The 16,312-nt window shown below is 35.5% G+C and overlaps 1 protein-coding gene across 1 annotated transcript; it reads right to left on the bottom strand.

Annotated features, from left to right (window-relative positions):
- Positions 1-1,619: 1,619 nt before the first annotated feature.
- LOC111088092 lies at positions 1,620-15,307 on the bottom strand. Its single transcript, XM_022397033.1, has 2 exons — positions 15,192-15,307; positions 1,620-4,508 (listed from the first exon to the last, which is right to left on the bottom strand). The coding sequence occupies exons 1-2, from the start codon at positions 15,200-15,202 to the stop codon at positions 1,892-1,894; spliced, it is 2,628 nt and encodes an 875-aa protein (XP_022252741.1). The 5' UTR covers positions 15,203-15,307; the 3' UTR covers positions 1,620-1,891.
- Positions 15,308-16,312: the final 1,005 nt, after the last annotated feature.

The following is a 16,312-nucleotide window of genomic DNA, read 5'->3' as shown; positions in this document are numbered from 1 at the left end:
CGAAGGCTATCTGCACTAGCCGTTCCTAATTTAGCAGTGTAAGACTAGAGGGAAGGCAGCTAGTCATCATCCCCCACCGCCAACTCTTGGGCTACTTTTTTACCAACGAATAGTGGGATTGACCGTCACATTATAACGCCCCACGGCTGAAAGGGCGAGCATGTTTGGTGGGAAGGGGATTCGAACCCGCGACCCACAGATTGCGAGTCAAGTGCCCTCACCACCTAGCCAATCCGGATCCGAAATTCGGTCAAATTTCTATTCTATTTCACCAAAATAACCTCACTTCCAACATGAGTGTTATAACGTATGTTATCGTTGGGTGGATTCTTTTGAGTTATTGGTTAAAAATAACTACAGATCCAGTCGACGTAACGATAACGAATTAATTTATTTCTTCGTTTGTTACAGGCTACGTTCACTTTGACACAAGTTGTAGCCTAAGTTCAGAAACAACGTTCCAATAGAAACCATGATCATGATAGTAAGTATGCTTAACTTGCAAAAAACAAAAATTCTGTCACCACAAGAACTGAACTGAATCACTCATTAAGTCATCAACTAAATGCTTCAGTGAGTCTCGTATTATGTCACACTTTTGTTTCCACATGTCTCACGAAATTTCCAGATTATTAACTCCCATGAGCTTTTCTAGATATTATGTCCCCAGTGGATCAGCTGTAAATCTGAGGGCTCACACCGCTAAAAACCGGGTTGTGTGTAGCCCATTGTGTAGTTTTGTGCTTAATAACAAATAAATAAACACAGATTTTGTGTTATGAGCCCTCTAACAAACAAACATCAAAAGTTTAAAAATATAGCTTAAAACACTATAAAAGGGTGGTACAGATCGTATTTTACATGATAAACTGAAACGTTGTTTAAACCTAGTAGCAGATCTATATTGAATTTATAATGTATGAAAAGTAGAAGTAAAAGAGTGGGAACACAATTTCCTGCAACATAAAAATATTTCTTCTCAACATCACATGGCCTGGTGGCTAGAGTGCTCGACTGGCAAATCAACAGGTTGCGGGTTCGAATCCCCGTCACCGAACCTGTTTGCCCTGTAGGGTTGCTGTTAACGCTAGCCACCAGAGGTTAAAAGTTCTTGGCTAATACAAAATATCCGAGCAGCTAACCCCAAATCTAGCTGAGATTAAGATCGAACGAAAAAGGAGTTAAACATTTGTTGGTGGTGATTTAAGATACAGATTAAATATTTATTTGCTTTGAAAAATTGTTTTTTTGGATTGATTATTAAATTGTTGCTTGGTAGTTTTATTTGTTCGAAATTTTGTTTATAAAGTATATAGTTCGATTCTATGACGTTTTAATTCCCCACGGTGGTCTTGACAGCATCCAGGCTGATTAACAACCAAAACGTTGGAAAAAATGCAACTGGTAATTAGTGACTAAAATTATAAAAAAAAAAGACCTCAATAGGCTACTTACCATAACAAAGATTGGTATCTTATCGCCACAGTCTTACTGTAAATACTTAAGAGTTTAATAAATTAAAAAAGATACTTACAACCTACTTTACGCATTCAATTACAAGTAACGTAAAAGCTTTAATTATGATATTTCCGTACGTTTTTTATTATTTTTTTTAAAATATTACAGTTATGGATACACTTTTTACGTTTATTACCAAAGTATTACGCTATATTCTGCACTCCATAATAAACAAAATCATTTTGGTCTCAAATAAATGTTAACCAATTCATAAAAAATTAAATCCAAATGACTCAGAAATTCAACAATACAAACGGACATGGGTTCGTCTTTTTTTCATAGCTTAACACCTGCATGACCTACTCATCTGAGCAATGTGCAAGTCTCAGGTACATTCTAGTTTTTAGAAGTATGAAAATCTCAACGCGATTTGTTAAAGAAGACGCGGACGGTTTCCAAACAATGTTGGTCGTTTTCTTTTCCTAAAAAGACCTGAAAATCTGCTATTCTCTGTTGTAGTGGTTATTGGGTCCTCTGATATTTGAGGTTCTTCGTCTTCCTCAACATCATATTCATCTTCATTACTGCTGAGTAAAGTGTCAGTGGTCGTGGTAGTTTCAACTTCCTCTGACAAAGACGTAACAGTCGTTTTATCAGCTATTTTAGGAGTTGAGGATTTTTTTTCTTCATCCACTGCTTCAACGTCGTCTTCTTCGGGTTCTTTTTCTACTTTACTACCTCGCCTAAGACCGCTTCGTCCTCGTCGTAAAAAGGAAAGACGAGATCTAGTGTTGGAACGACCAAAGATACTACTTGAACGAACACGAGAAACTGCAGTTGTTGTCTTGACTGTCGTACTTTCATCGTTTGATGTAGATTCAGGACTGACTGTTATAGAAGAAGACTTTCTTCGACTGCTTCCAAAACGTCGCGAACTCCTAAGACTTCCAAAACGTCGTCGTGCCGTGGGTCGAGAAGATTCTGTTACGGCTGTAGTTGAGGTTGTCGTTGTTTCTTTCTCTGTACTTTTCTCCTCAATTTTGCCATTTTCTTCATCCTTTTTCTTGTCACTGTCGTTATTTGATCCTCTGAAACGACTTCTTCTAAATGAAGGCCTTTGACGATTAAATCCTACATTCCTTCTTCTGTTTCCCAAACGAGATCGCAACCTCGATCTTCTAGAAGTTGTAGATGTAATTGTAGTAGTAGAGACTGTTGTGCTTTCTTCTTTTTCTGTATCTTCTTCTGGTGCTTCTGTTTTTACAACTTTTGTTGTAGTTAAGTCTATTACTGGTGGTCTACGTGATCTAACATACCCCGGTGGCCTTCTCGACCCAAAGCGTCGACGATTACTGAAACGACTTGGAACACTTACTGTAGTTGTTATAGGTTCTTGTGTTGTTGTAGATTCTGTTGTCTTTGTGACTTCTATTTCAATAGTTGGATCCTTTCTTGTCAGTGGCTCAGTTTGAGCCTCGACGATTTCATTGATCTCAGCTCCTGAGTTGCTGTCGTTCACAGAACTAAATAAGTCTGATTTGGAGGATGGGTCATCTTCTGAAAAGGTAGTAGTGGAATGATCTTGAATATTAGAATTCACTGATAAGTTATCTTCTTTATCTTCAACAGAAACGTCAGTAACTATTGTTGGCTTCTGATTTTTGGTAGAATGATCAACCAAGTCTGGGGTTACAGGAAAACGTGAAACGTCGTTTCCATAGCGATATACATTAGATATCGGAGCAATAGGCAAAACAGGGTCTTTTACAGGTTTGGAAGAAACATCAGCGTTTTTGGACTGTGCAGAGTTGTTTAAAGATAACGTTCCTGGCTGACCTGAGCGGTCTTTAGATAAGGAAGTGTCTGAAAACGCATTGCTAATGACGTTATTTGGAACATTTCCTCTTTGGCCAACTCTTCTTACGTCTTTTTTAACATTGGTAGTTTCAGTTTTTGATTCGTCGAAATTTTCCAGGTTGGGAATGTCATCAAATTTTAAAGAGGGACTTGTTTTATTGTTTGGTTCGTCATCATCATCATAGTAATAATAATAGTAAACCACATAGGCATCGTCATTGTTGTCTCTGTCACTTGCTGGACCTCCCTTATCGTATTCGATTTCTGATGCAGGAGCCTTTTGGATCACAGATTGTACTTGAGATTGAACAGAACCTAGTAGCTTTTCTTGGAAGATTGCATCTGTGGTTGGAGAAGATAGAAATGCATGTGAATCGTGAGAGTTTTGAGTAACTGGTGATGATGGTGCCTTTTGGCTCTCAGTTGGGTTAATTACAACAGGTTGGCCATTGACGAATATCACTTGGGAAGTTTTCTTATGCTGGGTGTCGTCAGCTTTGTCTGAGCCGCTGGACAGGAGAGATTCGACTTTGAGATATTTGCGTTGCAATGAATGAGAAGTTTGTGGTATTTGACTTTGTTCTGAACGAAACTGTGTGTGAGATGATAAAGTCTGTGCTGGAATAGGAAGTTGGTAATGATTTTGTTGTGATTGGGTCAAAACCTGATGCTGAGATTTAGGGGAAAGTGGAGCTTGTATCTTAGAGTAGCTCTGAGGGGAAAGTGTGTGATGAATCTGATACTTGGATTGATTCTGATGTGACTGTACTTGTGGTGTCAGAGGCAATTGAGATTTAAGTATTTGAGTAGAAAATTGGTGTTGCGATTGACTGTTCGGTTCTTGATGTTCTAATTGAATAGATGCCTTAGAAAATGAAAGGCTACTCAATTGAACGTTAGAAGATTGTTCTAGTTTTTTTCTCTGAAAATGAGGAACCAAAGGCAACTGATACTTAGGCAAAGAAGATTCGGTTAGTCCTTTCTGTTGATCTAACTTCTTCAGAGAAAGTTTGGGCGGCTGATTTGGCTCTCCAACAAAAGATAACGAATGATGGTTTTTGTTACTCGGCAATGGTTTGACATAAACACTGTATTTTTCTGGAAGCGGAGGTGATGACTGTCTTCGATGTAGTACATGTTGTTCACTAGCACCAAAGTGAACGACAACCATCAACAATGCCGCCAAAGATGACCTGCATAAAATATACACTTTATTAAGACACAATCCATAACATCACAATTACCTTCCACAATATTAATTCTATTTTTTTATTTTACACATAAAAACGTATTCTTGTGTAAAAAGTTTAAATGCTACAAGCTTCAGGCAAGGTTAAGATGTTTTGGTTGATATTTCTTAAAACTTCCCATTATAATTTATGGAAATCGTGAGAGTTTTGATTAATTGGTGGGTTTTGACTCTCCGTTGGGTTAAGTGATAAATTCGATGATGTATGCATATTTCTAATAATCTCAAATAACAAAAATAAAAACATAAAAGCTTGTCTGTGTGTTTTCCTTTTGTTTTTAATAAACATAGCTAATGTTTGTAAAATGTTATGTGCTATTATTTGTGTTTAACATACCCTCTGTTAAAAAGGGCGTAGGTCGACTTTTGATAGAATTTGGATTTTGGAACTGGCGAACCGGGCTCGAATCCGTATGATGCTATAAAATATTTATCGCACTTTAAGCTGTAGATGTGTTCTAAAAGTGATGGTCAATCCCTTTACATGGATTGTTGGTGCCATTAAGTAATAGGGTGCTGCTGACTGGCTGTCTTCCCTTTGGTCAGAAGCTCAGTAATAGGGACGGCAGTTAATCTCAGTAGCTTTGCCATAAATATAAAAATACAAATTCCATATAAAACAAATGTTCCTGGGGAACGTGCACATGCTACCACAATATTTTGTCGTAAAGTTAGGTAATTTTTAACTTCGACTTGATGTATCTCTACATTAATTGCATGATCGTAAAACTGTTTCTGAAGCTATCTGTAGGAAGAAATGATATTTGAATGCGCAAAGAAATAATACGAAATTTGTATCTGTATTTTGTTTTAAGTGTAGTATGCCTTATATAGATTGACGAATTTAGATTTTCATGCAGAAAATATGTGAAAAAGGAAAGAAACGCGTGATGAATTACTACGATATAGTCCCTCAATGGATACGCAGTAAGTTTGCTGAATTCCAACGCTAAAATCTGGCGTTAGATTCCTTGCGATGGATAAAGCTCAGATAGCCCATTGTGAAGACTTTATACTAACAAAAAGAACATAACATGATATAACGAGTCATATTTTCGTTTAATGTTTTATTTTATTATTATGGGATAGAAATACTTGCCATGGGAAGTGTGAGCCCTATAAATTTACTTTTGTTTTACAAATTTAGTATTGTAGGTATTATACAATTATGCCCAATGTGCACAAGTATGTAATTAAACCAAACTATTGTTTCAACAGATGGCGCTGTTTAAGTCAAATGTCCCAACCAACTTTTTTTTTTTTTTTTTTTGCTTTAGGAAGCATATGGTTTGGGAATAAGAACAGGTGTTAATTTGTCCTTGGTACCGTACGTAAGCTCAACACAACGAGAAGCAGTGAAACTGGAAAATCCTCTTTGAGCACACAGTTTCAATAATAACAGAAAATGTAGGTCAGACAAGTTGCCTACGATGCTTCCGGCATCGCATTCTTCTTCTATAAAACATACAGCAAATAAAACAAAACACATAAGCCACTCTTTTGTGAGTGAAGCATCAAAACGTCCTGTACGTGCGAGCGAGCTCTATATAGGTTAACTGCATGCAGGAGACCTGGATATTTCGATAGTCGTGTCACGACTACAAACCTGACTTCACTGCCCTTTCTAGCCTCTGTTTCTAACAAAATACTCCCTTCTGTTAAAGAGGAATGATTCGTAACGGGGTTTGGGGTGAAGAATAGTCAAAGGTCATTAAATTTTTTTTGTTGTTGTTTCTACCTGGCACAATTTCTTCCTGAAAGACGGGATGAGAAATATACCTCTTTTTATTAGAAGGTGAGGTCAATGTCCACAGCTGTGAAATAGGTAGGTGAAACGTGTTTATGTTTGCAAAGTGACCACTTTCTCGTCTTTAGTGCTTCACTTAGTGTAGTGAAAGTGAGAGCCGGATACCACGACCCATTTACTTCACCTGGAACACATCAGGAATAATGCAAACTATTCTCTAGGTGTCTATTGGAACTTGTTGTTTGTTGTCTAATAAAAAATTTGCATGACCATTTCGTCACTTCATTATCTGTTATGAAAACTGTCTGTGCCAAATAATTATTAAAGTTTTCAAATATAGATAATTAGCTATAAATATGTAGCAATGCTTTTCAGAAACATGCTGTGACTGTTTGTTAACTGTGGTTACACACAAAATTGAATATGTTTGATATGGCTTTATATACATAAACAGAAATTGGATCCAGCAGCTCAAGGACTGGGCGTGACTTAGTAGTTATGTGCCCGGACTGTGTATTCAAGCGTTTAGGGTTCGCGGCCCGTTACTACAAAAACTTCGCACTTCGAGACCACGAGTGCGCTATAATGTTGATATTAAAATCTCACTATTTGGTCAGATAAGAGTAGCCCAAAAGTTGACGGTAGATGCTGTTGAATGGCTGCCTTCCCTATATTCTGTTTGTTCAAAATTAGGGAAGTCTATTTGCAGATAGCCCTATGTATTCGGTCAGATAAAAGTAGCCCAAGAGTTGACGGTAGATGCTGTTGAATGGCTACCCTCTCTCTATTCTATTTGTTCAAAATTAAGGACGTTTATTTGCAGATAGCCTTATATATAGCTTTGCACGAACAGACAAGGAACTGCTGTACCAAACTGTACCACAGAGAGAGAGTTTGTATATATATATGTATATGCGGCATACTTACTGGTCGCAGCTATACTTTGGAGCGCAGTGGGCCAAATACTTTCGTGTTGGTTATAAGTACTATTGGTCACTGATGGTGAGTGTCAGTTAAAAACTGGAACAAAATGGGATATTAAAACTATAGTCCAGCTCTTTTTTGTGAAATGGACAGATGTATATCAAACTTTAAAACTTTGTTAGATGGCTTATTCTCAATGAGATGTATGGGTAAGAGTTTCTAGAGTGAATTGATGTTTCTTGGCTAACTTTTGTTGTTTTCATTGTGCTTTAGCGAGATACTCTGTTTGTTTGAAGTTAAGCACAAAGCTATACAACGGGATATCCGTGCTCTGCCCGCCACGGGTATCGAAACCCGGTTTCTAGCGTTGTAAGTCCGCAGACATACAGCTGTGCCACTGGGGGGGGGGAGAGCACAGATAGCCCATTGTGTAGCTTTGTGCATAACTTAAAACAAATAAACAAACACACAAACCTTATAGTTCAACGGTTATTAACTATATTCACTGCATCAATAATCAAAGCTATTAGTAAGGTGTAATCTTTTAAAGTTGACATGGCATACACTTCTCACATGTAAAAATGGAATAAAGTATCAACATTTAAGCTTATTTACTAAATGTTTAGATTTTTAGAAGTGGTATTTTATAATTGCTAGGAGCAATAATTTAAAAATACACAGAAGTTAAACTCATGTTTCTGTAACAAATCAAAATACAGTACAAAGAAAACACAAGATTATTTGAAATTTAACAACCGGAACAAGTGTTTTAATCTGAAGTTTTCGTGTATTGTTTTTGCTTGTGGTATAGGAGTGGGCAACATTTCGACCTCTTTGCTGAGGCCTTTATCAAATGGCGGTTGTTGTTTTTTCGTCTAAATTGAGCTTTTTCATATAGAAATAAATTGAAATTGATGAAATATTTATAAGTAAGAGTGATGTGAACAGAGAGTGTGGCCAGGTGGGCTCAAGCCCCTGTCTTCCTGCCCTTATGCCCCCCAAATTTCCTTTCTTTCTATCATACAAACTGTCAACAACTACGAGAAGATATAGCTGATTCCACATCTTACTTGCTGCTTGTTATTAGGGGAAAATATTTCTGCTGTAAAATGAATGGAACATAAGGACTTCTAGAGCTTCACAGTAAAAACAAATTACGATATTCTGTTAAGCGTTAATAAGCAAGATTTCACTGTTGTGTTTTAGATCATAAAAGTTAGAAATAAAAAGAAGATCTGTTTGCTTCTTATGGCTTTTTATCTTACGTGTACTAGAAGCAACCTCCAATCCCTATAGTAGTCTCCTCTTACAGCTCCCCCCCCAAAAAAAAAGAACAACAACAAACGGTTACCTAACGATGCTTGAAAAGTGTCCGTTTTGTCAATAAGCCCTTGCCCTTTTAGTGACTTTTTCACATTACTGATAAATAGTTCTGTCTGCATTATATATTTTGTTTATTATGGTTATACTGTTAATGCAAGGAGTTCTCGGTCATCCATTCCGTAGTTTGAAAAATTAAATAAATTAATCATTTATCCCTTGACTTTTCAAAAAATTCACTTGCTAATCGCCAACAAGTAACGGTAAAAAAATAAGAAAGTAATAGATGTCACAGCCAGAGATTTTCCAAGTTTGACGTAAGTAATGTCAGTCACTGGTTAAACTGGGGCGATATTCCCCTGTATACATATTGGTCAGAAAATAAAATGGCGGTATGATATAACTGCAATAAATAATACATAATGTAAAAGTGTTATACTGTTGCAAAAAACACACCATATTTTTTGGTTTCACACCAAAATACGTTTGGCTTTAGTGTTCCTTCAATTATGACGTGCGTATGTTTCCCCCCAAGTCACTGCCTTTATCCTCCGAGGAAAAAAAACTTGTCCCTCCCACATGTTTTATCTGGAATCAGCCATCTTCTATTTTAACAGTCTTAGCAGTGAAAAACAAAACAAAACACAAACAGAATTTTCCAGTTATGAAATTATACTTGTGTGCTAATTTACTTTTTTGCGCTGTGTGTCACCTTTGACATCTTTGGCTTTTGACAGTTAATGAACTGATTTCACACTCTTGTTCAATCTGCAGTCCAAAATTTGTAGTTGTTATAGTTTAACGAATCGAAATGATGTAACCATCGTAAATTTTCATATTCGAATTTCTAGATAGTACAAGATAAGACGTTAAAGAATTTGTCCGCAATATTATAATATTTAAAAATCTTCAGTTTTGAAGAACATTACTTATAAAAGAGGGTTGTAATTACCAGAACGTCCAGATTTTCACTATAACCAGAGCTCACATCAGTTATCACCATTCTAAATACTGATCCCTGTTTTAAATATCTATTGTTCTGTTACTTCTACGCTGTTATATTTCTTTAGCCCCCCCAGTGACACAGTGGTATGTCTTCGGACTTATAACACTAGAAACCGGGTTTCTATACCCATGGTGGGCAGAGCACAGATAGCCCATTGTGTAGCTTTGTGCTTAATTACAAATAATCTCTCTCTCTTTAATGTTATTAAATTAACTCGATGTATCTACTGAAAATAACGTACAACATTTAAGTATAAACTGCTATCATCTTTTAAAATATTACACTACCTATATAAATAGCGTTTCGAAGAATCTTTTGTCTCTCATCGTCCAACCCAACTGATGAGTTCTGGTATTGAACGAATGGTCTTTTGGGCAGCGACTTATAGGAGAAAAACGATAAATCAGAAATATTATTTTTACACGCCTCTGATTTTGAATCCGTAATGGACAAATTAATAGGAATGTGAAAAAAAATAAAAACATCTGAAATTAACGTGATTGTGATTGTTAAAATATTGAAGTAATTTTCTTCCAGATCTGGAAGATAAAATAAAGCTGACATAAATCTAATTTATTGTTTAAGAGTCAAAAGAATAGAGTAGGTGATCGAATATCAGTATTTGATTACGAGTAAATGCAGGACAACTGGTTGGTACAACATCGAGTAAGATACGTGCTTTATTAGTTGATTAATTGAATTTTGTAAATTTCAACATTAAAGGATTCTTATATTACACATAGGCAAAATGGCTAAGTCAGATATTTCTAAAGTTAGGCATAATCGTTCCCGAATTTACAACTTTTATCCGGAAGGTGGACAACAGGTCAACAACACACGCCACCTATATAGCAGTTATTAACCAAATAACCGGATTGATAGTTACAGGCCACGATGGCTCAGCGATGGGTCATAACTCTAAAATTTAGTGTCGATACTTGCGGTGGGCAGAGCAGAGGTAGTAGGTTTTTTAAGTTTTATAACAAACATGCATAGACTGTAACAGTTATGACGCCCCACATCTAAAATTGCGAATCGTGTTTAAATGCATAATAAGAACGAGAGAGAGAGAAAGTAATAATATATATATATAGAGAGAGAGAAAGAGAAAGAATGGCAGATTAGATGTGCACACAGCAAGTTAGTTGCGTAAGAAATACTTTTTTTCCTTACCCAAATTGGTGTTCGTGTTAGTTTATATTTACGTTTATAGTTCTGGCAGGACCTTTATTAAACGAATCAGTAATAGTAAGAATGTCATTTAAATTAATTACCTTATATTATCCTCATACAGAACACTTTAATTGGTGGTTTAGACCTCTAGCACCTAGATTAAATATATTTTTTGTTTCTTTGAATCAAAATTAATTACCTTATATTATCCTCATACAGAACACTTTAATTAGTGGTTTAGACCTCTAGCACCTAGATTAAATATATTTTTTGTTTCTTTGAATCAAAATTAATTACCTTATATTATCCTCATACAGAACACTTTAATTAGTGGTTTAGACCTCTAGCACCTAGATTAAATATACTTTTTGTTTCTTTCAATCAAAATCTTGTCTAGGATTACACGTTTTCCATGGATGAATTAAATATAAGGAAGAATCTAAAGAAACCTCGTAATCCTACACTATAAAGCTACAAGTGAACCGGTTGGACTGGAACCTAACCCTAGTAAAGGTGATACTGTGTGTAGAATTAAGAGAAAAACAGACATAAGAAAATACATAACTTGAGGAAAAGTGCTAGGTCATGAAGCATAAACGACAAGAATATAATACTGCTTATCACATTTATTGCAAAATAAAATAAAAATAAACTCGTTTAACAAGCAAGATCTGTATGAGCGGAAGCAATTTTACAGTCTAAGAATTTGTTAAATTCTATAATTTGTATTTTTGTCACAACGGTTTGGCTCCACATTGAGTTTAATCACGTTTAAGCACTTATCTGTTCCTATTAAATTCGTAGACAAAGTATATGAAGTCAATTATTTCCATTAAGTAAGTTTAAGTCGTGGCCTTTGTGTTGAAAAGCTAATGAAAAAGAAGGAAAAGAAAAACGCAGCTTGATGAATTTGGTTAAAACCGCTACATCATAAAGCATTTATCGAGAAAACAAACTTCATCAAGTAAGCAGGTATGGGATGTAGCAAGTTACAAGGATTTGAAATATGGTAAACTTCGAGAAATAAATTTGGAATTTTGTATTTCTTAAAGTTTGATCGCTCTAGAGGCGTGGCTATGTGCTGACACATAGGGATCCTGCCCCGATTCTAGTTGACATTGCCCCGAATCAGAATAGAAAAACCATGAACGATATCATACTGAAACTCCGAAAATTCCAGCGCTTATGGGCTCGAGCCCTGAATTTTTGAAGCACCTAGCGACGCTTCTTGATCGCTTTATGGGTCACCCTCGTCTAAGAACTTATCTCCTCTTATCAAAAACAAAGAACATAAAGTTATTGTGTGTATTAAGCAAATGTAATCACTACAAGAATTCGATTTTTCAATCTGATCGTGTCCAGGTATAGTGATCCCTAATTTTGAACTACTGACAAGAGACATGGAAACCAACCACTTCTACGAACTGAAAAAGGGATTGACTGTCACTTTTATGACAAGTTAACAAATGTCGAGTTTGTTCAGTGGCATCAAGTCTTGAAACTCGAACCCTTAGCTTAGCATCTAGACTCGCTAATCAATAGGCCACAACTGACCCCTAATCAAGACAGATTAATCTAACATAAATGAAATTCGTATATCAATAGTTCTCAGTAAAAAAGTGGATTACATAAATTAGTACTTAACAATACATATACATGTTTAAGTGACTCGAGACGCACGTAGTTAATAGAATGAAGTTTCAGTTATAATTTTTAAAAGAAAAGCCCCCCCCCCCAAAAAAAAACAAACACTTTTTGAAATATGTTTATAACCTACCCATTTTCATCTGAAACACATATTCCTTTCAGGTATATAAATGTCACCTTTAGCTCGAAATTCAAATACATAATTATCATATTTATAAAGTTTTATAATAAGGTTTCTAATTTTTCTTTTATCTTGCTTTCTTGGGTTAAGGTGCAGAATTAATCAAAAAATAGTTTAGGCGTGTTCATCAAATGTTTTGGGAAAAATAAGTGAGACCTTTAAAATATATTGTTCGTTGTTAAGCACAAAGCTACATAATGAGCTATCTGTACTATCGGCTACCACGGGTATCGAAACCCGGTTGTTAGTGTTTGTTTGTAATTAAGCACAAAGCTACACGATGGGCTATCTATGGTCTGCCCACCACAGCTTTCGAAACCCGAATTCTAGTGTTGTAAGTCCGCAGACATATCGCTGTGCTACTGAGGGGGGGGGGGGTTGTTAGTGTTATAAATCTACAAACTTACTGCTAAGCCATTGGGGAGTTGTAATAATAATAATGTTATGAATTCGTTTAGAACTTATGCTTTTTCAAACAATCAAAGTACTAGTGATAGCAAAAACACTCGAACTCTTAAAATATTGATATCCATAATATTAAAAACACAAAAATTGTCAAAAGCTTATAAATGTGCTAATAGCATCAGCACAAGACAAGAGTATTCTAACATCTAAGATACTAGAAACTCCAAGGTAACACTAGAAATACTAAAACAGTTAAACGGTCACAACACTTTGGATGCACCAATAACACCAAGGCACTTAACTGATTAAAGACTGAAATGTGTCTGTCATCGTCTTATCCCTTAAACTGTAACGAAACGACAGAATTTCGTGACTGTGACTTGTGGGAGACAAAAGATAGTTGTTGTTTAAAGTTAAGCACAAAGCTACACAATGGGGTATCTGTGCTCTGTCCATCACGGGTATCGAAACCCGGTTTCTAACGGTATAAGTCCGCATACGTACCGCTGTGCCATTGGGGTTTTTTGTTTGTTTGTTTGTTTTTTAATTATGCACAAAGCTACACAATGGGGTATCTGTGCTCTGTCCATCACGGGTATCGAAACCCAGTTTCTAACGTTGTAAATTCGCAGACGTACCGCTGTGCCACTGAGGGGCCCATTGGGGGGGTGGGGGTGGGGCAACGAAAGATAGACCCGAAGTAATGTTTTTCTCAGGCTTTTCGTTTGAAATCCAAAATTAACATTTCAAGAATAAAATTTTAAAATTCTGCAGTTTAAATGTATTTTTTTATCACGGGTATTGGGCTTAATGAAATCCAACGCTTCGCGGCTTTCGGCAATTAAATCGTAACTTTAAAAAAAACTAAAGATATGACAATAACATTAAAATTAGTTAAAAGTATAAATGGGCAAATATATGGCAATGAGATGAGAAATATTTGAAAGGATAAGAGAAAACAACAGAAAACCTTTCATATTCCAAGAAATAGGAACATGTGAATAATGCTGGAAGTATTCAAACAATTAATAGACAGCTCGAGACATCTCTCGGTAAAATCAAACAATTAAAAGACAGCTCGAGATGTTTCTTTCGGTAATATCAAACCTTTCGAACAATTAAAAGACAGCTCGAGACGTCTCTCGGTAAAATCAAACAATTAAAAGACAGCTCGAGACATCTCTCGGTAAAATCAAACAATTAAAAGACTAAGAATACTGATAACAATACCAAATGTAAAAAGAATCACTATCTGTACTATAAAATGACTAAATGAAATATATCAAACAGACAACGATAACCACAAATAAACAAAAAAAAAAAACGGATAAAAGTATATTTAATATCAACTTAATATGAAAGACAATGCAATAATTAGGTTAGTTATGATTTTTACCGATGTATGAACACGATATTATTAATATATATGGTAGGTTTCTACCCTAAATGACAATATGTACATAATACATGAGGGTCAAGCTTGGAAAATTACCAAAAAAAAATATTTACGTTTAATTTGAAGAGACTATGATGAAAATCTTCGTAAGGTGTAAAAAGTCAAGAACTGTTTTATAGTAAATAATATCTTGAAAAATCGTAGCTTTCACAAAGCAATATTCTGTTTTATCTCTTAATAAAGACAGAATAATCGTTTTGCAGGTGAAATAAATATTTCTCAAGGAATATAATTTAACTGCTGTAAGCATTTTATATACATTTGGTTTGGATCCTTATCGGATTTTCTTTTCTTAATAACCCATATATTTTATCAATCTTGTCCACTCCAGACACTAAACACTGCATTAAGAATATATTTAATATCGTGAACGACTGGATCTCTACTAAATTCTCACACGATGGAGATTCTGAGCATCAATTCAACTTCAACGAATAATTATGTTGCCTTACGGAAAAGAAAAAAGTTTACATTTTAATTGATAACTTTTCTGGATTTTGGGAAGAAAAAATTATTTTTTCCTGTATTATTGTCTCCCTCCCCTACCCGGTGATTCAGCAGTAAGTTTACGGACTTCCAATGCAAGAATCTTGGGTTTGATTCCTCGCGGTGAACAGAGTGGAGCTTTGTAATAGAAAAAACTACAACAACATTTTTTCCACTATTATCTCTTTAAATTTAATGCAACAATTTTAAGCGTAGACGCTGTTTAAAAAATGTCCTTTACGAGCAACTGGAAGGTTTAGAGCAAACTTAATTTGATCTTACCTGAGCCACATAGCAGCCAGCGGCCCTAAACAGGAGGAAACGTTCTCTGTATATATATGTGTTTTAGATGAGCTGTGAAGTCGGTTTGCAATACGAGTTAACCTTTTGTCTTTGTGACACGAGTGTTGTTAGAATCAAGGGAAGAGTGAGGTGAAGACGAGCGAGTAGTTGATGACGCACTAAGAGGTATAATTTTATATATCTTTAAACTGACCCCATTTCGCCCCAATTTTCGGAAAGGTGCACACGCATGCTCTTTTCTAATAGCAAGGTGCTAGTTAACATTTCTGGTTGCCGACAAAGTGACGTCAGTATTACAGAGAAAGCGAAAAGCTTACACGAAGAAAGACATTACTTTCCTTCGTATTCGTGTCAATATTTATATTCCATTCAAACAATTCTGAATTCAAATCGACTGGTTGTTCGTCTCATGTATTGTTACATTGCGACTTGCTGAAAAACGATATTGTTTCTCATGACACAAAGATTCGGCTTTGATAGTGCTGTTATTCTTTTTCAGTATTTTAATTGCAATTCTTCAAGTTTTTACTAGTATATAACAAAAGTAAATGTTTTTGCATAGCAATGTCAGTTTGCGGCAGGATTCTGTTGAAATTACCATTCGTTTGTGTTATAATTACATACACAGTTTTCCATGAGCTCAAATGAGGACGCGAAACTTTTCTATTTAGTATAAACTTTCACCACAAACATATTTAAATTTTAGTGAGCGCAACTCATTCCGTTGTCAAAGTCTCTCTGTGGCCTATTCAGTTGAGCGTCTGAAAATATATGTTTGTTTTCTTTTATTATTTTACTATTCATTCAACAACTTCGACCATCGTATTAAAATTTCCTTGTGTGATACATTTTCTCATCAAAAACAAACAAACAATACCAGTCTGATCAGTGATCACCCAACCAGTAATTACAAACATTGAACCCGAATCTCAATTGTTCAACAATTCATTCAGACCTTGATAAGCTTAAGACCTGATTTATGTTCTAAAAAAATCGTGGATTTCATCCTCATAAGAAAATCTAATGGCAAACTTACTTTTTCGATTTTTTGTTTGAGATACAGGCAGAATTTTAAGATTTGGGGTTTATCTATTCTCCTT

The sequence above is a fragment of the Limulus polyphemus genome, unplaced genomic scaffold (genome assembly GCF_000517525.1).
Source record: "Limulus polyphemus unplaced genomic scaffold, Limulus_polyphemus-2.1.2 Scaffold3105, whole genome shotgun sequence".
Taxonomy (NCBI): domain Eukaryota; kingdom Metazoa; phylum Arthropoda; class Merostomata; order Xiphosura; family Limulidae; genus Limulus; species Limulus polyphemus.
The sequence above is the reverse complement of the archived record's forward strand: the minus strand, read 5'-3'. Positions and strand labels throughout refer to the sequence as shown.